Source organism: Drosophila montana, unplaced genomic scaffold, assembly GCF_035044405.1.
Source record: "Drosophila montana isolate Dmon_TW-CO22-7 unplaced genomic scaffold, ASM3504440v1 contig_1455_1, whole genome shotgun sequence".
NCBI lineage: Eukaryota > Metazoa > Arthropoda > Insecta > Diptera > Drosophilidae > Drosophila > Drosophila montana.
This window is the reverse complement of record NW_026996406.1, coordinates 1,353,477-1,379,454: the sequence shown is the minus strand read 5'-3', so window position 1 is coordinate 1,379,454 and position 25,978 is coordinate 1,353,477. Positions and strand designations below refer to the sequence as shown.

Sequence of the window (25,978 nt, the reverse complement as noted above, 5' to 3'; positions counted from 1 at the left end):
CAGGATGAGCGCTATGTTTGGTTTGACCAACAATGTTTGGGTAGGGCTTTTTTTTTTGGGTGTGAGTAAATAGTTTCTTAGAACAAGTAACGAGCGAGTTTACTTACCCGATCTCCGAGCGCCGTTGCTGTAAATGCATAGAGAATGGAAACAGAGGGAGACCCTTTCGGCCTCGTATCTTACCTAACCTCAAATGGTGGAGAGTTTGCCTGGGCGTCAACATTTGCGCCTGTCATGTCTGGGCCACACATTCAAATGACGCAGACTTGACAGGCCAAATGTTATATGTGTATATATGTAGATATAGAAATATATCAAGGCAAATTTTGTTGAGGTTTTTAGATATATAGGTTCAGCTATGCATGGCCGGCACATCGTCTTCTTCTTGGACTCTATATACAGTGTAGTGTATTTTCTTTCTTTTTTTTTTTTTTTTACATATTTCTTATTACGTTTTTTGTCTATTTTATTCAATTCAATCGCGACTCAAGCCAGGTGTGACGCAAGGCATGCTGGTATTCATATTGGATTTTTTAATGCGCTCGGTTTTAGCTCGTACCCCTGGGCTGGAGATTTCAGAATCGTTGTGTTTGTTTCATTTCAGATTTGGAATTTCATAATTTTTATATGTATGGTAAGTAGCTTTTGTTTTTAGGCTGTTCGTAGGCTTTGCGTTAGAGTGGAAGCTGGGCGTATATTAATATCTGGGTACCATTGCAGGTTGAAATGTGTTCGCTCATGTGCATTTCTCTATGCAATTATCATGATGACAAAAATCTTTTTCATTCTCATTTTCATTCTCATTTTAGTTTTTTTGTTGTTTTTTTAGTTTTTTTAGTTTTTGTAATGTTTTGTTTTTGTTTTGCTTGTTGCGTGGAACACAATGTCAACCTGAGGCGACTACAATAATAGTTAAGTACGAGTAAAGCTAAAAAGGCTAAAATAATTTTTGGCATATATAAACTTGGGCTATTCAGAGTTGACTGCAAGGCAGCATAAAGTCGACTTTAACAGATGCTCCTAAGGTAAGGTCTCCTTTGAGTACTGGAACACGGCCAAATTAGACTTTGATAGATTCAACTAAGGTTAAATCTTATGTGAGTTCCAGTCTGGTTAAAGTAAACCTTAAAAGATGCTCCTGAGGAAAGATTTTCTGTGAGTACTCGAGTATGTTTAAAGTAAACCTTAAAAGATGCTCCTGAGGAAAGATCTTCTGTGAGTACTCGAGTATGTTTAGAGTATACTTAAATAAATGCTCCTAAGTTAAGATCTTCTGTAAGTATATAGTAGACTTTAATAGATACTCCTAAGCTAAGGTCTTCTATGATTATTCGAGCATGGTTAAAGTAGACTTTAAGAAATGCTTCCAGGCTAAGATCTTCTGTGAGTACTCGAGTATGGCTACATAGAGGTAAAGTACGACCTTTTGTGAGTTTACGAGTATATTTAACTATTTTCCATCTTAATTTGTTTTTAGTAAAAATTAAAAAATGGTTGAAATTTGAGGCAAATTGAATCTGATCTTCTTTGATTAACAGCGTTACCTTTGTATCATTCATTAAGAAATGTTAAAAACTATAGAAAACAGTGTTGGAAAACACAACGAGAGTCTATCATTCACTGTATCTAAATATCTTCTGGCTTACATAAAGGTGGAAGAGAGTGTGAAGTTGTCTAATTTAAGCTGCTTTGCAGGCGGTTTTCTCTGAATATTCCAAATGCTTTTTTTGTTTACTTGCAGAAGCATGCTTCGATTGTTTTAAGGGTATTCTAAAAGCTCTGCATGTGTATTAACTAGTGCACTATATGTGTGTGTGTGTGTGTGTGTGTAGGGTGTGTGTTGTTGTTTGTGTGTGTGTGTGTGTGTGTGCAAAACTTTTCGCTTGGAAATTTTGTGCCCCTACTGTTTTCGGGGGGTGGGGCAGCGCGCGTATCTATGAATTTGCATACATTTTCTTTAGATGATAGTTGCATTGTTTCTTTGTATAGAAGAAATTAACAATAACATACAAATACGAAAAAAGAGATTTTTTTTTTTTATCATTTTTTTTCATTGTTTTTTTTTTTTTGTTCTCATTGTTGTTGACCTGAGTTGAGAGTTTGTTGTTAGGTAAAAAGTAGTGTGAGTTGTTGCTTAAGATGTTAGGATTTTAAGAGAGAAAGTTAAAAGTTAGAGCATTGGACTGGACTGTAGTAGAATTGTTTCAAATATATTTCCAGAGCAGTACAAAAATTTTGGATAATTTACATAGAAAGCTGATTGGCTCGATAAATAGATTTGAAACATATATAGATATATATATATTGTTTTTTTTTTTTTTGTTTTTTTACTACCAGCATTAAATGAATTTTGTGGAAATTAAATTGAGTTGAGGGAAAAGTTGTTGAGCAATAAAAAAAATCTACTCAAAAAGTTGTACCAAAAGCTCAAGTAAATCGTATTCAAAATTTACTTGAACTTCTCATTTTGTTACTATATATATATTTATTTTGGTTTTGTTTTTTGCTGTAAAAAAAGACTGTTGAAAGATAGTGTATTTGTATCTGTGGTAGTTTTTTTTTTTTTTTTTTGCTGCAAAACGCTAAGCGAAGTTGAGTGGCAAGGTGTGGCAAGTATTGGCATATTGGCTGGTTCGAGTGCCTTTCGCCAAGGTAAGAAATCAAAAACTAAAACTAATGATATAGTACGAGATGTGTATCAAAATCAATTTCGAGAAATAAAGCAACACACAAAATTTCACAGGGTATGTGTGTGTTCGTATTGATGATGCTTCTGTGTGGTGCTGTTGTGAATTTATGGTATTTAATTGTATTTGGCTACTTGATTGGTTTGTAATTTAAATTCTGTTTTTGTTTTTTTTTTGAGGGGGTGTGTGTTGGTAAAAGTGTTTTGTTTTTTTCGCTAGATTTTGTTTACCCAGTAGACTGGCAAAGACCATAACGAAGCATGTTCCCAGATAGACGTCAATCGATTTGACGTACGAAATCTTTGGCAGCGCTGCGTTTGTTGACGACATCAAAGTGGTCATTGTCAACACGGTTGTCACACCGAGCGCCACACGCGCCGGCGTTGCATTGCGATTGAGCCAAAATGATACCCATGATATAATAACGATCAGTCCAGAGGGTATGTAGATTTGTATAAGATAATAGCCCATCGAACGCACGAATTGTATTTCGCAGGCTAAGCGCGAATAGTTGCCTGTTCTCACACACACATTTGTATATATATACAGTCAGTATTTGGTTATGATTATTATTATTATTTAATAATTGTGAATAGAAATTGTAAATTGTTTTCGTTTTCGAGTTATTCAAAGATCGAGCATATGAAAAGAGATTTTTTTGGGGAGAGAAAGAGAAAAAGAGAGCAGAGAGTAATATATTATTAGTAAATATTTCGCTAAAAATTCGAATGTATTTTTTTTCTTTTTCTTTTGCTTTTCTCTTTTAAATTGAAATCATAAATTGTTTATGTATATTAGTAACAATTATCAATATAAGTTTTCAACACTCAACAGAAAATTAATAAAAATAAATCGAATTTAAATTAAATTAACTAATTAGAAAACATTACAAATGAATTAAGCATTTTTGTAAATAATGAGCGCATTTAACTGAGAGCAACGAGTATTTCGATGGCCGCAACTCGAGGGTTGCAAACACATCGCTGTTACGATAAATCTATCGATAAATCTATCGCTTCGACAGTTAATTTAAGAGTATGTTAGGTTTGCATATGGTACTTTAAGAAATATGTGTATGTATTAGTACGTAAATACCAACAAAAGCAAAATCGAGTAAACAAACAATATATATGATAATGGGATCTGCAATATTTGAATAACATTATGTAGTTAAAGTTGTGTGTTTAGTGCTAATTAGATGAAATACTTAACGCTGCAGTCGCCTACTTGCTAAACTGCAAACTGTTTGAGTAAACGAGTATGTTAGGATATTTATTAAAACAAGTAACTAAAATGAAATGAAAGAGCGAAAACCTCTTAAAAGTGGCCGGGCGAGAGACAAAAAGAAAACTTCCAGAAAATTATTTGAAAGAAAAAGTTAACATGAGCAGAGAGCGAGGCAGACAGAGAGAGAGAGAGAGAGAGGGAGAGAGAGAGAGCTAGCCTAAGGCCCAGTTAGGCACAATTGGTTTTTGGCCTGCGAGAATTTGTATGTAATAAATATATATATATATTTTTTTGTATTTTTTTTTTTTTTGAAAGGAAACTTTAAAGATGAGAGCATGCTTGGGAGGGCGTATCTTGTATATTTTTCATATTTGTTTTATATATTTAATTATATATATATTTGATTTTATTTTTTAGATTTTGTTGCTTGCTTCTGCTAATTATCAAAAAAAATGGATTTTAGTTTTTATTTAAGTTTTAAAATTCTAGGTAGTATTTTTTTTTTCGATTTGAATGTTTTTGCAGTATTTTCTGTGTATATTTTTTTGTTGTATTTTTTACAATATTGATGTGATTGTTGCTGTTGTTGGGTTATGCTAATGAATTTTCGATAGCGTTTTCAATTTTGGCAATTACTTTGTTTTCTTTAAGTATTTAGTATTTTTAGTAAAAACTAAATGTGACTAGATAATAATGTATATAGTCAAGTGTGTGTGTGTGTGTGTGTGTTTGAAAATATAATATATAATTTGTACGAGTTTGAATGCCAGGCATAAATCGAAAGGATGATTATCTAAGTACAAAAGCCATATAAAGTTAAGCATCGCTATACTTTTTTATTTGTATTGGTGTTCAATAGATATATATATAGAAGATATATGGTAAGTATTTATTTTGCATATAAATATATATTTTACTTAATGCTTTCCATGACACAAATGTCGCTAAGTCAATTTCAGTTTGATTTCGTTTTTACGTTTTTTTCGCTTTCAAATTTTTGTCTGTTTTAATTTTTAAATGTTCTTGACGGAGCATGAGAAATTGTTCAATTGCTTTTTTGTCGATTCGTTTGGCAATGCCAATAATTTAATTTTGTTTATGAACTAATGACGAAATTAGTGAAAAGAAATCGGAATCAACTCGAAACGAAACTGAGAAAATAAGTGAATTAAGTGAAATACTAAATGAATATTAAAGAAATAAAATTCAGCTAGCTTAACATGCATTAGTCTTGCGCTTAAATATTGATATATGTTTTTATCTGTAGCTCTAAATTGCGCTCAGGCTGTTTATATATTCAAATTCCTTTGGGCAAAGAAATGCATTTGCTTCGCTATAAACTTGCAGATGTTCCGGCTGAACGCGACTTGCTGTGAATCTAAGTCCATGAAATATGGTTCATATTTTTGTCCAAGCTTTAAATTAAATATAAATTGGTTTCAGTCGGATCGGACAACTATAACAGATAGTCACAACAGGCAAGGTCGAATAGATATTCGTTTTCGAGTATTTGGCTATCTGCAAGAGTATAGAATCTTCGGCGGACCGAAGCTAGCTTTGATTCTGACTCCGATTTATTTGAGCGTTAGTTAAATGTAAATGTTGAGAGTAAGCAAAATATTATGCATACATGCATTTGTCTAATTTTGTTGCCATTTTCGTTTGGAACCGCAGATCAAATTGCACTCGAACTCGATTTAGCCCAATATATTTATATATATATACATATATATATATCTGTATATATATGTATAACTGACTGACGTTCTGGTTAGATGAGGAAGTACGAGTGCTTTATCAAAATAATTTGGGTTGTAAAGAATGCAAATGTTAAGGTTAAGCAAATAATCGAACTAAAGATGGAAACGCAAAATCTTTATATATATATATAAAATGTATATATATATATATATAAGTATTAATACAAGTCGTCATCAGCACTATTTTGTATATACATACATATGAAGCATATGTATATGTATAGGTAGTAAAGGTAAATAAGTATATGTATATATATATATATATATATATATATATATACATATATATGTATGTATATATAAAGTTAAAAGTAAAGTTTGTAAAAAAATCGGTAACCGTCTACAGGTACCTGTGGTAAGACTGATCTCCATAGCCCTTTGACGATGACCCAAGACCTTAAACTGGGGCAGCGATACCTCGCTCGAGACACCAACCGAGTTAGGGCCTTCGTTCCATTTATAGCGTATGTCACGCATCGTGTAGCCGACTATATATATATATATATATATATATGTTGTGTATATGCAGTTGGAGATGATCCATGGTTTTATAATTATCAAAGTATTTTTTTCATATGATGATATATATTTTTTATAGAATTTATTTGTTGTATTTAAGTTATTTATTTATTTTTTTATACGTATTTTTTTTAAATATTTTTTTTTATATTTTTTAATATATTTTTTTATATATATTTTTTATATTTGTATATGTATATTTTTTTATATATTTTTTTTTGTTATCATAATTGATATATTTTATATTTATTTTTGATTTATATATTGTTTATAATTTAATTGAATTTATATTTTTGTACAGTTGTTGTTCGGCGTTGTTCGGTGTGGTTGTCGTTGCGAAAAATATGCACAAAACAAAAAATACATTTCGTGAGACTATTAATGATTGGCAAAAAAAGAATTTCATAGTAAGTCTTATCAATTTTTCTTTTGTGTTTTATACTTTTCTGTTTTCAATTTTGTATTGTTTTTTTTCTTTTTGCTGTTTATCATTTGTTTTATTACGTTAATTAATAGTCTCATTCAGAACTTGTTGCTTAAAGTGTTGTCAAATATATTTTTTGATTCACATTTTAGATAGTTAGAAATATATTTTTGCTCATATATTACAATTCCGTATTACATGTATTGTACAAAAAGGGGTTATATATAATTGCTATGGATTCATAATATAGAGAGCATTCAAGAATTTGTTGAATAGTTTGCAACTAGACTTAAAGCTACTGTTTGTTCTTATTGGCAGTAGTTAGTTAATTAGTATTCGTTTTTCTTTTTCACTTAAGCACTTAAAAATGGCAGAAATTGGTGCTCTTGTGTTTTCTGTATAATATATATATATAGATCTATGTATATTTATTTTCGGTTTTAGAAAATTTTTTTATAAAATATTTGTTGTTGTTGTTGTTGTTGTTGTTGGTTAGCCTACCCAAGCAAATGCGCTAAAATGGACGGCAAACTGGAACTGGACTCGTAAGTACACACAATAATTAAAAGGAAAAGAGTTTGGAAAAAAAAAAAGAAGTAGAGTTTACGGCATACTCGCAACGCCTAGCAAAGCACTGTCTAACACTGGTCTAACACTGTCTAACACTGGACTACGAATCGTTTATAAATTATTGTTAAATTGTTTTAGATGATCAATCAAAAGTGATGTAGGCACAACAGAGGTTAGTAGAGGAGGACACTCGAAACACAATAATATATGTATTTAGTATTTAGTTAGTAGAACAAGTTACAGTTAGCACTCGATATAGGTGAAACACAAAACTAAAGAAAATGTGCATGTTGTTGGTATGTTTAATATATAGAACATATATATTGTATATATGTATATTTATGCGCTAAAAACCCTTTTTTTGGTTTTTTGAAAGGAAATCAAAACACAAAAATTGATTACGAAATGTTAAAGAAATGAGAAAAATCAAAAGGAAAACTGTTTGTCACAACAAATAAAATATATGTTAATGTGATTCATTAACAATGTTTGTTTGACTTGTTTTTTTTTTGTTTTTTTTGGATTTCTGGTATGAATTTGTAATGTATGGAGGGTACCTGTGGTTAGGTTTATTTCGGTCGCCCTCTGCCTGTGTCCCAAAACACGGAACTGCGGTAGTTCGACCTCACTGCTCATGCCAACACTACTCAGTCCATCTCTCCAGAAATATCGGATATCTCGCATCGTGTAACCGACTGGTTGTGGTTGTTGTTGTTGTTGTTGTTGTTGTTGTAGTTGTTGCAAAGAGGGGGGCGGTAGTTAATTAATTATTGTAATTGTTGTTTGTTGTTGTTGTTTGTTGTAGTTGTTGTAGTTGTAGTTGTTATTGTGAAGGTGGTTTAAGGATTAGTTTCGGTTAGTAACACTTGGATTAGTCTTAGTTTTGCACTCACATATATAGCATGAGTTTTGGGTGGTTTTTACAAGTATCTTAAGCTTAAGACTACAGTGAGTTAAGATCTGGTTTTTGCCGCAATTTTGTGGCGTGTGTCTTGACAAAGAATCATAACATATTTAAATGTATTTACATTGGTTAGCTTATTGTGTGGCCTCTGAGTAAAAGCGTGCTGCGTATGTACTTTTTTTTTTTTTGTTTTTTTTTTAATAATATACATTGAATTGTTTTAAATATATATATGGTATAATATAACGTTAGTTAATATTAAGCACATTTAGTTTCTGTTAAGTCGATCGATCAAAATCAGGAGCCTTCTGCGGTTGCTGTAAGTGAGAAGGCGACCGAAAACCAACCAATCTAATGAATTCTTTTTTTTTTTTGGCTTTTATGTTCAATTTTTTTGTTTTGTTTTTATCTGGGAGTTTGTTTTGGGGCACATGGATGAAACATGAGAGTAAAAAGAGTTGTACGTATGCTGCAGGATAAATCGTTGGAAAAATATACTCATATATATTTATTAGCTGATTTGGCGGCTGTGCAAAATGGCCAAAGAAAAAACATAAAAACTGGGGGATATGTACGCAGTAAACCCTTGCTAAATCTACAGCTAGGTACGAATAAAAGCAATGCTAAACAAGTTTTCTTTTTTATTCATATTATTCAAGTGTGCCCGATTTGTAAGAAAACGTAAACTATTGTTAACCAAATATTTGAGAGCTAGAAAACAGAGCATTGTGCCTCAAGACCTCATTTGATTAAGGTAAAAAAAAACATATATGTATATATGTATATTATGATATAGTACATAATACGCTGCGGAGATAATGACTATCCGTCAAATATCTGTAGAAATTATTGTGTTTATTTCGTAAATACGATAATTAGTAAGTATGTGTGTGTGTGTTTGTCTTCTCTGTGTGCGTTGACTTACAATTTGCTTGCGTTTTTCAACACTTTCTTTTTCAATTTTCTGCCCACACTGAACAAACAGCGCGCGGCCTTAAGCTTAGTGGCCAAAATTTGGTGCAGATGCAATTAGTTACGGGCTAGATATATATAAATATATGTATATATATGCATATGTTTTCAGATATTACTAGACTAGGCAGCTACACATGCTAAATTGGTCATGATGAGTGGGCAGTTTGAGCGTTAGCCAACACTAAGCACATCGGCACTTTACTTTGGCCACTCGGGTTCTGGTTAAGTGCTTCATATTCTGAATGAGTTCATTTCTTATCGATATTTATATCGATATAAATACAATTACAATTTTCATTTCGATATTTAATTCAAGTTTCTTTTGTCTTCTCTTTTTTTTTTGCCTTATTTACTTTAGTTTGTAGCATTTTAATTGAATAGAATAGTTAGGTAATTGGGCATAGTACTTACAGCTTTCGATCTCAATGTGACACAGTTGACGGTCCATTGGGAAATACTGCAGATTCATCGGACACGATGCGGTGATAGTCAATCTGAAAGGTCATTTTTTTCGTGTGTTTTTTTTTTTTTTTTTTTTGTGTTTTGTTGAGAAGAAGAATTCGATTAGTATGTTAGTGGAAAAGGTTTGGCATGAACACAGCTAATGGTTACAACAATTAAATAAGCAGAGGGTAGGAGCAAATAATTTACGACACTAAGGTTGGGGTTAGGGTAATTTTCTTATATAATATATATATTATATAAAATTTTTTTTTTTTTGGTTCTTCTAGTATTTGAAACAGAGCGAGTTCAATTGGTTATGAGTTAACATTCATTATTATTACAATTGTTATTAGAAATGTTAATAAATAACAATATTTGTATTTTGTAAGTGAGAGTTACGAGTGGCATTTGGTTGTACTTAGATAGTGAGGCGAGTGGCGAGGTTAATTGGCCTAAGTTCTACGCATACGTGATAAGGCATATTAGTTAAGTTTTAGTTTAGTTTGGTTTGGTTTGGTTTGGTTTGGTTTGATTTAGTTTAGTTAGTCGGCTTCCCCGTTGAGCAGCAGCAGCTGGGTAGCGATTTTGGACAGATTCTTGTTTAAAGGTAGTAGAAAATTGTATGCCCAGTAGCTACAGTAGCTACTGCGACCAGTGCAACCTTTTGGCGGTGTAAAAGACACATGGAGACAACTGCAACTGGTACCCCTCTTGAGGTTGTTGTTCTCAGTTCTACTTCTTGTTCGGATGGGGCGTGGGGGGGGCGGCGCGGGTTCAGTTTTGCAAACTTCATGGAAACTTGTCGAAATGAAATGTGCAAAAGATTCTTTTGATTTAAACGCTCGGAATATATTGCATATATATATATATATATCGCCAACTTTCTATCGCTTTCACTTTTTGCCAATTGAACTCACTTGATTGAAAACTGTTTTTCATTTTGTTGAACTTTTCGTTTCGTTTCGATTGTTTTTTGTTTTTTGTTTTGTTTTGTTTTTTGGTTAGTAAATTACAACATCCATTTATACACACACATCAAAAACAGTACAAAGTTGCAAAAAGGGTTAAGAAATAATTGGAACAAACAAAAAAAAAAATGTTTTAGTTAGTAAATAGTTTTTGAACTATTCGCAGTACATTTTAAGTTTTGTTTTTTGTTTTTTTGTTTACACATAGACATATAGATTGTTAAAAATAATTTGAAAAATTGCATTTGATTTGATTTGCTGGAAGATAGTTGATAGTTTTACCTAATACTTCTTGTTATCGATCCAGAATGATGCACTCGAATGAATTCATTACTGGTTGTTGCAATGTGAAAATATGATTGTTTTTCATTTACAAAAAAGGTGTCAGGTACCCAAATATTCTTAATGAATTCTGATCCAACCGATAGTGTTTCTACACCAGGTCGTTTTCTATACGCTAAACGAGGATCGGTCCAAAATTGACGAAAGTAAAAATCCAATGTAAAGTCCTATACACGAAAAATATCGATACGAGTATCGATCCGAATTTATCGACGACGATTTCGATATCGATTACCAAAATGGGGAGCAAAAAGAGATGTTTGTTTCTTATTAGTAAACTTAGTATAGCACTTAAAGCTTAGAGTATTATGAAAACAATAAACACAAATCGAACTGAACCAAAATAGTTTCTCATATATCGAAAATGAAAGTTTAAGAAAGTGTTTAAGAATTGTTGGAAATCAGGAAAAATTTCGCACAGATTGAAGTATTAATATCGCATATATTTTTGCTAATTAGGAAAATAATAAAAATGCGCTTTACAATACACACAAAACAAATTGTTTTTCATTTTTTTTTTGTGATAGAAACCAAAATTGAAAATTTTGTTTAACAATATCGTGCAACAATTTGTAAACAATATAAAAAGTTGGTGGACTCGGGGGGAATTTTCATTTTCTTTTTCTTTTCTTCTTTTTTGGGGGGTTGAAAATACATTTAAATTTCAGGGCATGCAAAAACATCAAATTTACAGTAAGTTTTTGGGCAGCATTAATGTTTTTATATCGAGTAAATCAGAGAAAAACTGAGAAAACAAAGTAAAAATAAAGTAAATGTAATTAAAAACTATCTTAAATAAAGATTAAAATATTTGTAATAATAAATAAGCTTATATACAGTAAGCAGTTCAGAAACCTCTCACAAATATTTGATTTGCTGTGATGTGAAGTAGTTTAGAGATATTCTGTTTAACTCGAACAAAAGATAGTTATGTACTTAATTTAAGTTGTAAAAAATTCTTGTTCTAAGGCAAATGACTGTTCATAATTCATTTGTACAGCGAGATCTTAACTGTTGCTAGCTTGGCTTGGTTTGGCTTGGCTTTTGGCTCTTTGTTGTCCTGCTGCAGTGCCTTTAAGCTAAAGCGTACTAAAAACTTAAAGGAAGCGGTTCGGGGCGAGGCGAGGCGGAGCGGTACTGGGTAGAGGGGAAGACTGGGGTTTAGTTATATAGTGGAGCAGTTCAGATCAGTTGATCAGGCTGAGCTTGGTATACGAGTCATGTGTGTGTGTGTGTGTATGTGTGTGGCTATTGGATTGGATTCTTGTTTTGGGTACACACAATTTGTATCTCGTGTTCAGGATTCGAATTTTAAACTAAGACAAAAAGAATTGAAACGAAATTCGTAAAAATGCAAGTGATATGCGTAAGAGAGCGTACTTTTGGGTACATTTTCTTGTTTTAGTAGATATGTCTAAAATGCTTGTTCGAGAAATTGCCCGCCGCACTCGTGACATTTGTTTATGCAATTCTCGGTTGGATAAATTGATTATCTGTAAGTTTCAGGCTTAAGTTAAACTCTAGCAGATTTGGTTTCCACTCGGTACAGGCACGCCAAAAACAAAACTTTAACGAAAAGATTCAAGTATAGCGAAACTCAAAATATTTCAAAGCTCTTTAGGCAGTTATTTAGTTAGTTATATAATTTTTAAAGGGTTCGAGACTAGTCGAAATCATAAATTACACATATTTATGGTACGAGTTACATAAATATACAATTAAACTCGAACGCGAGGGGTTTAAAGAGTTGATTTCCTTTGTTTTTTTGTGGGGCTAGGTTGAGTTTTTCTTACACCATTTATACAATTTCCATAGCTGCTGGCATACTTTGATCGGTGTATCTGCATCTGTTTGTGTATGTGCATTTGTATCTATATTGAGTTGCATCTGTTTTTGTATCTTTATGTATCTTTATCTTTATTCGTACAAGCATTTGGTCTGTACATATGTCTGTACTGTGTCTATAAAAGTATCTCTGTGTGCAAAGTAACTTGGATCTGTATCTATTACGGGACTCGGGGAGTATCTGTAAAAGTTTTTGTCTCTGTGTCTGTACAAGTATCTGAATCTGTATAAGTAACATAACAGTATTCTGTATTTATATCTGTAACTGTATCTGTCAAGCTGTATCTCGATCTACATTGGTGAAAGTTTCTGAGAAATAGGTCGACGAACTGCAACTGTAACTTGTAGCTGTATCTATATCGGAAAAAGTATCTGTAAGATTATCTGTAATAGTAGAATTATCTGAGTATGTATCTGAATCAACACTGTGTGTGTATCTGTGTATTTATAAGTGAAAGTATCAGTAAAAGTATGTTCATCTGCATCTGTGCCTGTATCTGTATCTATGCATGTATCTATCTGTATTTGTCTCTGTGCCTGTATCTGTATCTGTGCATGTATCTATCTGTATCTGTATCTGTGAGTCTGTATCTGCATCTTTGTAACTGTATCTGAATTTGTATCTGTTTGTGTATCTGTAACTCTATCTGTAACTATCCGTATCTGTATCTGGATCTGTATCTGTATGTGTATCTGTAACTGTATCTGTAACTATCCGTATCCGTATCTGGATCTGTGCATCTGTATTTGTATCTGTAAATGTATCTGTAAATGTATCTGTGAACGTATCTGTGCTTGGGAAAGACAGATTGTTTTTGCCCTATTATTTGCTTGCTTGTTAATTTCTCTCCATCAGTATTTTTTTTCCGAAAAGATATCTTGTTTTTTTTTATGTATTTTTGAACTTATTTGTACAGTTGTTGTGTACTAAAAAAAATAATATGTAAACTTATAAAAAACAATGCGAAGAATGTTATGTAAGAGTAAGTTTATGCGCATGTTGTTGTAATTGTGTATGCATGAGAGAAACTACAAAATTGTTGTTGCTGTTGCTGTCGATGTTGTTTTTTTGGCATGGGGCATTTGGGTCTTGTTCCGTGTGCCGTGTTTCGTGTTGTTTCGCTGCCCCATCTCGTGTACATGTTACTGCTATGTTAACCACGTTTATTTCGCATAAATTGATTGCTATTGACTTTTGATGCCAAAGCCAAACGGTGCACGTGTCAATCCACCCAGCATTGTGCTTTACATAATGGTGCAGTTAAAGTGTAGCGTATAGAATACGGTTGATTCGATGGGTGCTTAAGTACAGTGTATCTGATTTCGCAGACACATGTGCCTGAAAACTGAAACAACGTTTGGCATTGCTTGCTTCCAATCAAATGCTATTCTCTAGCGACCTCATTCTCAGTGAAGCGTGTATGAGAATGTGTTTATATTTAGCTAAAATCGAGCCAATTTTGTTTATTTGTTATTCAATGATTACAAAAGTCGTGGGTTCGAATGGGGTAAAACTATAAAAAGAGTCTAATTCAGGTAATTCAGAACTTCCATGAAGCTAGGTTTAAATATTTCGAATAAAAGCAATTTAAAAAACAATTCGAATGGAACTGTGTGTATATCCAATTGTATGTGTTATAGTTAAGTCTTTGCTTTGATGAACAAAAATGCATAAGAATTTAATAATTTTGTTGAATTTATTCAAAACTTGAAAAAGCAAAAAATATGTGAATTAATTCAATTAAATTTTGTTTTAATTTTTTGTTGCTCTCAAAGACCTGTCGAAATGAATAAAATTAAACACAGAAGTACACTTGTACACTTATATACTTTGGCTATATCGAGTATATATATAGATATGTATATCACATATGACATTGAGCTTTAATATATTGTACGAGTATGCTATATGGCGTACATTATTCATATTCATATTCATATTCATATTCATTCATATTGTTAACAAAAACGCATGCGCGCAGCCGTTGTCGACAGGACTGCTGTGATTATCTTTTGCCTTTGGCCAGAATAAAGTACAATTAACTAGTTTATGATCAATGCAAGTTTCTAGTTGAAGCATTTAACTTATAAGCTCGAAAAAGTTTAACGTTCCGATTGAATTATGAAACAAATGAGTTTTTAGGGATGCAGGAAACATATTAGACTGAGAGACTTGAGAGGTATAAAAAACTAAATATCATTATAAGAACAAAGAATGGCTATCTTCAGCAAGCCGAAGATTCAATACCCTTGTGGAAATTTGGCAGAGCTCGTAATTGCTGAGTTTGGTGAAAATTTGAGTGAGAAATAGGAAATTTTTTCAGTCGACTCTCTTCTATTTAGATAAAACCTTGCTCTGTAAGAAGCATATTGAGGTCCGATTTGGTCGGAACTGCCTTTAACAGAAAGTCTAACCAATGCAAAGAATACTGAGTATAGCTTAAGCTTAAGACTAGTTCGCATAGAAACAGACAGACGTCTATATTGACTGGGTTTATTGATGCTAATCAGGAATAAATATGCTTTATGGCGTGGCAATTGTTTCTTAATATGCACTATGAATTTGATAACAAGGGTATACAAAAAATTTATGAATTTAAAGCTTTAAGTTTTTAAGCAAGAGCAGCGCATAGTATAGAAAATAGAAAGTTTAACCGATTCAAAAGACCAACTCGATTATAAGAAGTATTGATAAATTTAAGACTTGTAAAATATAGATATATGCCCAATTTTAACAGATTGAAGCTACAAAATATTATGCAATATGTGTGTAGTTTTTCTTCCGACTGTACTTTATTTTGGCTCAATGACAAACTGACGGCATTGCAAAAACAATTATGAACACAACATTTAATTGTTAAAATTTTTTGTAGAATATATGTTTATATATATTAAATAATGTTTAGATATTGTATAATGGGTATATATGCATTGGAAAGTTGCGATTTGCTTCGAATGTTTCAAAACCAAAAGATTATGATTTACAAATAAAGAGAAAAACAAATGTGAACATAGCGAAATTAATAACGAAAAAATGTGTACACAAAATGTGTGTTAAGCAAGAGTAAAGGCAGAGAAGAGAGACAGAGAGAGAGAGAGAGAGAGAGAGAATGAGAGAGAGAGAGACAGCGAGAGAGAGAGAGTGGGGTAGATAGCTGGGGTACAGAGTTGTTAGAGAGTTAAATTAAGAAGTAGACATATGATATATATTTTTTTTGATTTAACTTTTGATTGATTTTAAGAAACAGAAAAGTTGATTTTCACTTTTTGTTAAAATTTGTTATTAATTTTGTTTGGAAATGTTTTTTTTTTATTTGGTATATTTGGTTGGTATGTACCATGAGAACTTCCGAAACCGAACTGATACTGAGGACATACATTGTGACGCCGACCTCCACAGGGGGACCTGCAACATATACACACACACAGACAGGTTTGAGGGTTTGTTTGTTTTCTTTTATCTTTATCTATTCAAATTGTCGTTGTTTTTTTAAGTTGTTCTTGTTGTTGTTGTTGTTGTTGTACTAAAACGTTGTTTGTTGTTTGTAGTTGTTGTTGTTAGTGTGGAGCCCAACATAAATATTAAGTATAAATTACACGCACACCATTGCAAAAATAACATAGACAGAGAGAGAGAGAGACTTATTGCCGTCACTGTCAACTGCCGGAAACAGGCAGCAGGCCTTGCAATTCTTTTCATTATAACCCGTATGTAAATGTATTTTGTTCTAATATTAAGCTGAACGGCTTGAGGGCAATAATGTTTAGTTTGTTGTACAATTAACAACAATTTTACGATTCCAATCATCAGCAGACTTTGCTAACGACTCTAGAATTGTAAACGTCTGGCAACCCTTTCGAAGCCTTAACTTGTTGGGAATTGTAAGCTTCAAACATCGAAAAAAGTACAGCCTGCAAGCCATAGTTCAGCTTAATATCAGTTTTCATACTCAAAAACCGATTTTTATTTGTGGTTGTTTAATTTTCATTAGCAAAATTAAATATACAATGTACAGTTGTGCGCGTTTTTCTTAGTTTTTGATATATAATTTATTTCTACATATTTTCTAAATGTGTGCAAAGGGTTTTGCTTTTGTCTTGTTGCACGCGCCGAATGAAAACCAAATCAACTATTTGAGTTTTGTTATTATTTTGTATATATTGCTGTTGTTTTTAAGGCCCAGCTATATGAAAGCTATGTATTTTTTTTTTCAGTGTATTTCGAATATATTGATAATAAAGTCTAGCGTAACATAAAATGTATTTATATATTTTTTGTATTCTTTTTGCTGTGATAGCGGATTTAACACACCATTTGGAAAAGCTTTGAATTGTACTGAATGGTTGGCAGCTGCAAGTTAAGAAAATGTATCTTAAAAGCTTTGTATGATATGTGTTGTGATCCTATAAAAACATAAGAAGAAGAAGAAGTAGACGAACACAAAAAGACCATGAGCTGAACGCAAGCAAGTTTTGCTTTCAAGTGTGAGTGTTCGGGTGGGGGAGGGGGGGAAGGAAGTAGGGAAAAATTGGTTGAATGGCATGAATTTCTATATATCGTTGGGCATAGTTTGTGTGAACGGGTGGCGGGGGATTTTTGGGGTGGTAAAGCTTGCTATCTGTGCTGCACCAATTACAAATTGTACTCAAATTGTCAACGACACAAACACACAGAGAGAAACTCGTTTCAAAAATTGTACACACTAAATAAAAGCGTGAATTCGTATTGTTAAGAAGAAGGAAAAAAGCATCGCCAATCTTTAGTTAGTTTGTAGTTCACAGTTACTAAGAGAGAGAATGATTTTTTTTTAGATTTTATTCGAATTAACTGAGTGCAGCCTCACTTTTGGATTGGTTACTTAAGGTACCTAGTTTTTAGAAAAGTTTAGTTCATAGCTCAACCTAATACGAGTCAGCACTAACTGGAAGAAACCTACGAGAAGTTTAAATAAGTTAAGCTAAATTATAAATGAAAAAGAACTAATCGAAACTTAAGCAAAGGCAGAAGAAACAAGAACATTAAAAATAGTACGAAAATTGTTCTACAAATTCGTATATCAAAAAGAAAAAGTAGTGTATGTGTGTGTGTGTGTGTGTGTGTAGATATGTATGTGTGAATAAAACGTGTTTCTTTTTTTTTTTGGCAACAAACTAAAGCATTGTGTGGCACAAATTGAATGTTTAAAGTAAAGTGAAATAGTCAGATACAAAATAAATTAAATTTCAACAACAGAGACAAGAAGAGAGAGAGAGATAGAGTATGCGAGCGAAACAGAGAGACAGAGAGAGAGAGAGTTTTAAGATCTTAAAGGTACAAAGGTCATTTAGTTTGTACCATTTTCACTTCTGAGAGCGAGCTGATTGATAGCACATACATGGTGACTCCGACTTCGACAGGAGGTCCTGAAACACGTACAGTTTGTTTTGGCATGGTTATATATATAAATATATAGATATATATTTTTTATAGGCGAAACAAAATAACGCTACTTAACAGTTAGTCAGTTCAAAAGTATATGAATTAGTTCAGCTAACATTGAACTTTACTAAATAATATATATATATATATACGTTGTGCCCGCCCACGTTCAAGTCGCGTTAACTAACCCTATTTAGTGTGTTTAACTAGTTGTTGTATTTAAATATTGCGCTTGTACTTACCACCATAATTGGGTCTTACTCTTTTGTCGTAACTAACACTAAAGGAGTCGAGTATAGCGGATATGTTTACGTCACCCAACATGCTGCCGCCGCCAGTTCTAAAAAGGGGAAGAGAGAAAAAAATGCATGTTAAATAAATGAAGTATAATCATATGAAAATAAGCTGTACTTATATTATAATAATAGCAAGAACAGCTAGTTGTGGCACAGCGAATATTAAATACGCTTGCAGACTTGGCAGGTTTTTAGTTACTACTTATTAGATATAGAGGTCTATTTTCGAACCCCTGTTCCTGTAGAAACTAGTATATGATATAGAGGTTTTGCAAAATTTGCAGGGTGTTGACAAAATATGTGGGGCGCACATTAAACAGCTGCATTTTTGACTGAGTCCTTAGCCTGTGAAATATTTACAGTAATAGTAGACCGACGAAGTCTAGAGACGCAAGTAATGGGACCCTCAAATATCCTATATAGACATGGGTCAAAATGTCCCACCCCCATAACTCGGTCAAATTTCATCCGATTTTCACGAGGTTTAGATTTTTTTTCGTGGTTTGGCCTTTAGATGAATTTGGCATCAACATCTGGAAACATTATTTTTGGTCGAAATTCATGTGAAAATGGTACCCTCAAATATCCTATATAGACATGGGTGACAATTTCCCACCCCCGTAACTCGGTCAAATTTCATCCGATTTTCACCGGGCTTGACTTTTTGTTCATGGTTTGGCCTCTAGATCAATTTTGCATCTAAATCTGGCAACATTATTTTTGGTCGAAATTCACGTGAAAATGGTATCCTCAAATATCCTATATAGACATGGGTCACAATTTCCCAACCCCATAACTTGGTCAAATCTCATCCGATTTTCACCGGGCTTGGCTTTTTGTTCACGGTTTGGCCTCTAGATCAATTCTGCATCTAAATCTGGCAACATTATTTTTGGTCGAAATTCACGTGAAAATGGTACCCTCACATATCCTATATACACATAGGTCAAATTTCCCATTTCTAATTTCTAGCACAAATGCTTAACATAATCTTTAACTTACATGGGAGCTACGAGTGACCGTGTATATCTTTAACATAAAATAGTAACAAGATTTGTTTATAAAAACTCTGGTTTTGACACCTATATTATATAGTATAGTTATCATTTTAAAAGACAAACAAGGTTAAAAAATTTCAGAAAAAACATATATTTACAATAAAATAAATGTATTTTTTTTGCAACCGTTGGCAAGCGATCTCCTAAGGAGGTGTAATATAGTTTTTATATTGTTATTAGATTTGATTCTGTTCAAAGTTAAAGTAAAAAGAAATTTGATTTGTATAACAGAAGAGCCACAACCTAGATTTTTGTTGAGAGTGTGGCAACAGCTAGGCAAACATGGCTAGACGATATAGCTATATGCTCTATATGCTGGGAAACGCCTCCTCTTGGCTGTTATCTACATTTATACAACTTTATTAAGCCCTTGTTTTTTTTTCCCAGACATTTTATGGCTGCAGGGTATAAAAGCGGATGAAATGGAAACTGCTGCTGCAGGTATGTGTGTGCGTGTACGTGTGTGCCTGCATCTGTGTATATTTCTATGTGTGTGCGTGTGTGTGTGTGTGTGTGCTTTTGTGCTACATTTACTTTATTTGGCATCAAGTGCACACACCCACGCAAAGTCAAACAGTCAAACGGGCTGCCACAACCCATAGCCAGGCACATATATACGAATATTTATTTATGTGAATGCATATATATATATGTATATATATATATATGTGTATATATGTGCTTACACATGCGAGAGTGTATATGTATGTGGCAAGAGTGTGCTTGTGTGTGTATTATTTATGGCAAGTCCCTGGCGCTGAAGGCACAGCCATGACTGTGTTTATTTGCGTCTATTCTGCGCTAAACTGTGCTATTAAAGCGCGTTTGTTGGCATTTTAACTGTCTCGCTGCTCGGCTATACACTCAAGTCTGCATGTGTGTGTGCGTGTGTGTGTGTGTGTGTTAGCTGCTGTTGTGTGTGCGTGAGTGAAATCACAATTTAATAAAAGTTACGCCTGCAAATAAACAGCCAATATGAGTTACTTTCTTCTGTTTTGTGCGCGCGCGCAGTTCAAAAATGTTTGTGTTTTTATGCCCTGCCAGAGGGTATTATCAGTTTCTCAATGAATGTGTAACACATAGATGGCAGACATCTTAGATCACAGATTATATATATATATATATACTCATATCCGTCTGTCTGTGCATCTCCCAGTCTATGTGAACGCTTCGCACTCGGAAACCCGTGAAGCTAGAGACACTTAATCTTAAATATATATTTCCTTCTATAGCAAATGCCAAAAGAGCATAGTTTTACCTTTCGACAAATCTCATTTGCATGATATCGATAACAATCGTTGTGATAATATGATATCGATACGTATCGAATATACGACGTGGTTTTTACGCATAGCTCGAAGACTATTAGAGCTGGATATACAAACGTTAAGGTTTTCGTATATCATACACAGATTAAGAATTCTTAAGCTTTTTGGGATCCCCAGAATACTTCATAATTGGAAAACAACTCATTTTTGTGGGTACAGCCATACACTTTGGTATTCACATTCATTTATTTGTCATATTTAAGCATTAACAATTTTATAAAGATCGGATGATAAATACTCGAGTTAATCAAGAATGACACTTCCATATGGAAAATATGGAGTATGGAGTCAAGAGAAGAAGAAGCAAAGCCTGGCCTAAGGTGCGCAAATTGCGGCGTGGGTTTGTGTGTATGTATGTACATGTGTGTATGCATGCATAAAGTTAGATTCTTAGTATAGGTAGGTTCAGGGTATTTGCTAGTCGGATATTCCCGACAAGATTATATAGGTTTTTAGTTTTTTTTTAATTATTTCCATTTTAGCATTACTGTACACAAATTTGAAATTTCACCTTTTGGGCTAATTATTATTAGAGCTGAATTGTTTTTAATTTAGGAGCCAGCTGCAAACTGTAATCAAGCCACAGCGACCCTTTCTCCCCCTCTCTCTCTCTCTGTCTCACTCTCTCTCTCTCCCTCTCTCTCTCTCTCTTTGCCTCTCTCTCCCCGCTCACTGTTCTCACTGTCTCGCTTGCTGTCGGCTTTTGTGTATACGCAGCGTTGGCATTAAAGCAAAAGCCGACGCGAAAAAAATGGCAGCCTATTTATAAATATGTATTTATGTGTGTATAAGTATTATTTATATATACATATATATATATATATATATATATAGATATAGAGTCTAGCTGCTAGCTTCTGCAATGGCCTGACAACAGTTGATATGCGGTTTGCCTGTGCTTTGTGGATAATGAAAAAGTTTTGATTGCTATTTGATTTGAGTCTAAGAAATGACAGCATAACAGAGCGTATGAGCACTTCGCTGCCGTACACACCGCTGCGTATGCGCAATATTTGTTATTCAGCTCGAAAAAAAAAAGAAAAACAACAACAAACGAACCCCTCTTGGCAATGTCATCAAAATTTTAATCTTACCCACTGACAGCTTGTCGTGGCAATTGCTAGCAGAGCGCGCCTCGCATTTGCTATGGACAAAATTGGGGCGTGGCCAGCTGGCAGCGCGGCGTATACGTAATATGCAAATGAGCTGGCAAGCCAGCTGAACTAATTATTATGCCACATTTGATCAACTTATTTATGCAGCTGCGCGCGGCACGACCCTCTACAAAACAGACATGTGTACACACACACACACACACACACATATGTGTGTGGTGTGTTTCTCTGTTTGTGTGTGTGACACTTGTTATTGAGTGCACTAGAAAATATTGAAGCAGCGTCCAAATATTTGCCTATTGAGACATGCAGATACACATAAGTAGAATTGACTGATTGTTATCTTATTGTAAAACCTTGTTGTGTGTGGCAAGTGGAAATGCACGACTAGCTGATGCCCTGCATAGAGGATGGAAAATATGTTGAACAGCTTACATTGAAAATATCTTTAATAGAAGAGATATTATGTATAACTAAGAACAAGTAAATAGTTCCCTTATTGTAAAACCTTGTGAGCTATGTGTGGGAAAGATAAATGACTGACTAGCTGATGCCCTTTATATAAATAGAAAGTATCTTAAGTATGTTATGTATATTTATCGAGTGTATATTTTGTATATTATATAATTATAATTAATGTTAATATTTATAATAAAAGTTTATAATAAAAGCAGAAAATGTACATTACAGGGTATACAGGGTATGCAATTAAATGAATGTTGTAAAAAACTTTTATTTATACGTCACATTGCCATTTACATACTTTACAATAAACATTAACTGTAACATGCCTTGTAACTTTAATGAATATGACAGATATATAGAGAGGTGAATTAAGAAGAAGAGGAAGGGAAGAGAGTTCAGTTCTGTGTCGCGTGTCGAAGAATAAGTAGTAAAAAGAACTACGCTTTGTCTAATTTGTTATTTGGCTTAATAGCTTTTCGGTCTTCTACAATTTATACTTTAAAAAACGAATAATAAATAGAATTTCGTTTTAATTTAAGTTGCCTATTTGGTCTAGTCTAATAAAATCTTAAATATATTCACTTTTAAAAGAAATCCATACCGAATGCAGCATACAGGATAAGCCTAAATAATATGATTTTTTTTTATATATTTTAACCAAATGATTTAAACTTGAATTTCTATGATTTTATTGCACGATTGTTTAAGTTATGCACTAAAAAAGAGTAAATTTTGTTGGAAGTCTTTCTACTTCCATAAACTAAACTATTTTATTTTAAGTCTTAGACAGTCAGCACGGGAAGCACAACTTCGCTACAATTCCATTTTTATTTTGTGTCCATTTTTCACTATGGGCATTAAATTCGCACATAAGTAGGCAACGTTTGTTTTTGTTAGTCATTCGAAAAAGGCCTAAATTAAATTGACGGGGAAGTAATAAACATACAGGCTGCGAATTATGTATATTATATTATGTTAGACTTAACTGTAGAATAAGTTGCATTGTATTTATGCATGTGCGTTTAATTAATCGTTCCCTTAATAACAGTATAATTATATATATAGTATATAGTATAGTATAGTATTTTTTCTAAATTTAAATTAAACCAACGAAATTGTAGTTACTTTTAGGGGAAATGATTAATTATAATAATAATTAATAATGGTCTTATAAGTCATTAGAGCTTTGCTTCAACTCTACTTTATGAAGAATTCTGTGGTCACCAAGTGTCTATTATGACCATAGTACTTTTATTCTTTACCATTTTTTGATAGTAAGTAATCTGATTAAATTATATTTACTTTTAGCAGATATGGCAGCAAGAGTTCATGTCATGTATTGTATTTATTTTTCACAGAAAGTGAGCATAATGCCCATAGTAGGTTTTTCTTGTTCCATTTATTTCTTTATTTAAATATATATAATATATAACAAAATTTTAGTTACTTTCAAAGGAAATGACCAGAAGAAGTCATTAAAACTTTGCTTGACAAGCTTTTCTTTTCGCAAAATGTCCATAGCAGGTTTTTTTTTTCATTTTTTGTAAAGTTAAATAAACTAACTCGAAAAGAAATGCAAGCAAGAAATCACTAGAACGAAGCTTCAGCTATGCATTAACAAGCTTTCCTTTGCATTATGCACATACTAACTTATTTGTACAAAAACCAACAAATTTATGTTTACTTTTAACACAAATGACAGTAAGACATTAGAACTTCGTTTGTAGAACTTCGCTCTGCATTATTAATTTTATTTATGCCGCTCAAAGCACATTTGGCCCATTGTGCGCGTTGCATGCAATAAATGCGCGCATAAGTAGGCAACGCTTTTTGCAACACACAAAATTGCAAAGTGGCTTGCACGAGTTTCAAGCAGCCTCCGCCTCAGCAGCAGCAGCACAATAAAAGCTGTAACAGTTACGAAAACAACAACAACAACGACAACAACGATGAGCTATAAGAAAGGCATGTCATGCGCAGGAGTGAGCATGGTCCAAGCCCAAAACGTGTCGCCAAGTGTTATGCCAACACCATCCGCCATATTATCGCTGGCCACACAGTTTGTTGTCTTATCTGAAGCTGCTGTTCGCAATGCCTGTGTGTGTGTGTGTGTCTGTGTTTATTTGTGTGTGTGTGCCTGTGGCAACGCCCCAACATTGGTGGCTGCGTAACTTATGCTGCTCGCTCGCAAATGAAAATGTAAGAAATATCTTTGTTATTGTTTGTTGCCGCTGTTGTTGTGGTTGTTGCTTTTATTGTTGTTGCTGTTGTTGTGGTTTCTGTTTTTGTTGTTGTTGTCGGCGTTGCCGTTGTCGTTTTTAGTGGCACTTTGAGCGCTGGCCCATTACGTATACGCTGCGTTGGACACGCGCCATTGCATAAATTCAAGTGTTATGTTAAAACAAAGCGGAAATGCGAAAAAACAGCTAGCTAACATTATCTTGCTGCCAGTCAGCATGCCCCACCTCCCGCTCTCGCACTCTTACTCTCTCTCTCTCTCTCTCTCTCTCTCTCTCTCTGTTCGAATCCGGGACACCCATGTCAGACAAAAGTCTAGCTGGCAACGCCAATACCAGCGCCAAGATAAGCACAACTTTGGCAAAGGCCTTTATTTTGCGCAGTAAAACGCTGCGTCTTTGTGTGCGTGCGTGTGTGTGTGTGTGTGTGTGTGTGTGTAAGTGACTCGGGACTTTTACGCGGCAATTGTGATACCCAACATGTGACTAAGCGTTTTTTAATAAAGTGATAACTTGATGCCTGACGTTTCCTAAAAATAAACATATTCCACAGCTGAAGCCTGAAGTGCGGAGCGTGCGGAGCGTGCGGGAAAAATGGCCGGATAAACATGTTTGGCGCTGACCACGCCCATGCACACACACACACCCAACATCATTTAGTGGTAAATAAAAAAAATGGAAAAATAACCAACGGAAAGGAAGATTTTATGTGGGTGTGACAACATGATTGGACGAACACATAAAAATATTAAAGCAACAAGTTATCGCAAAATTAAAGATATAATATCAAAGTTTTTTTTGGATTATCTGGCTTAAAATGAATAAACAAAAATATTGAGAGCTGTTGTCGAGTCGATTTTGGGGCTAATATTCACTTGAGTCGTAAATATTTAGCACAGTTTTACGGGGTAAAATACAGAGAAAGAGGACTCGCGCTTTGCTTTTCTAATTGCTTGACTTTTGCAATTCTCAACAAGTTAATGCTTCTTAATGGCGCTTGCAATCCTTGACTCGGAAAATTTGTTCTTTTCAGTGTACAGACAACCTGCTAATTGAGGAGTTGAGGAGTTTTTGCCTTCTCGCCCATTACATTTATATAACAAATAACTAAACATAAACCTCTAGCCGGACAGCTTATTACAAGTAATCAGAGTTCAATTAAACCAATTACCTTATTAGGGTCAATTTGACTCCGTTCGCGGGGCACAATAAAATACTTCTATACAAAAAATGGTTTATTTATAGTCCGTTTTTATATGGCCATTACTCAGATATATAATTAAAAGACTCTCAATATGGGCTTATTGCTGCATGGCGAACAAGTTTGAATATTATAATAAACTTTACTTCTGTTCAACAAAAAGATTTTTTCGGCGGTTCGGGCCGCAAGCAAGC

The 25,978-nt window shown here is 33.6% G+C and overlaps 2 protein-coding genes across 7 annotated transcripts in view; one reads left to right on the top strand and one right to left on the bottom strand.

Moving 5' to 3' along the window:
- The window catches only part of Rdl (Resistant to dieldrin), a 38,617-nt gene that overhangs the window by 6,359 nt on the left and 6,280 nt on the right, over positions 1–25,978 (bottom strand). For 4 of the 6 annotated variants that reach the window (XM_064685469.1, XM_064685473.1, XM_064685474.1 and 1 more), the window contains exons 2-7: positions 18,327–18,424; positions 18,001–18,068; positions 10,761–10,987; positions 9,478–9,560; positions 6,025–6,162; positions 2,918–3,202 (exon numbers count right to left, since the gene is read on the bottom strand). In XM_064685469.1, coding sequence (XP_064541539.1) covers positions 2,918–3,202; positions 6,025–6,162; positions 9,478–9,560; positions 10,761–10,987; positions 18,001–18,068; positions 18,327–18,424 — 899 coding nt within the window. Of the gene's footprint in view, positions 1–2,917; positions 3,203–6,024; positions 6,163–7,744; positions 7,883–9,477; positions 9,561–10,760; positions 10,988–16,003; positions 16,072–18,000; positions 18,069–18,326; positions 18,425–25,978 lie in introns of all 6 variants that reach the window. The other 2 variants (XM_064685481.1, XM_064685484.1) reach the window with 2 other exon arrangements.
- Positions 21,057–25,978, top strand: part of LOC135430718 (larval cuticle protein 65Ag1-like) — a 39,219-nt gene continuing 34,297 nt past the window's right edge. Inside the window, exon 1 of the mRNA XM_064685492.1 lies at positions 21,057–21,086. The gene's annotated coding sequence lies outside the window, so the exon portion shown is untranslated. The remainder of the gene's footprint in view (positions 21,087–25,978) is intronic.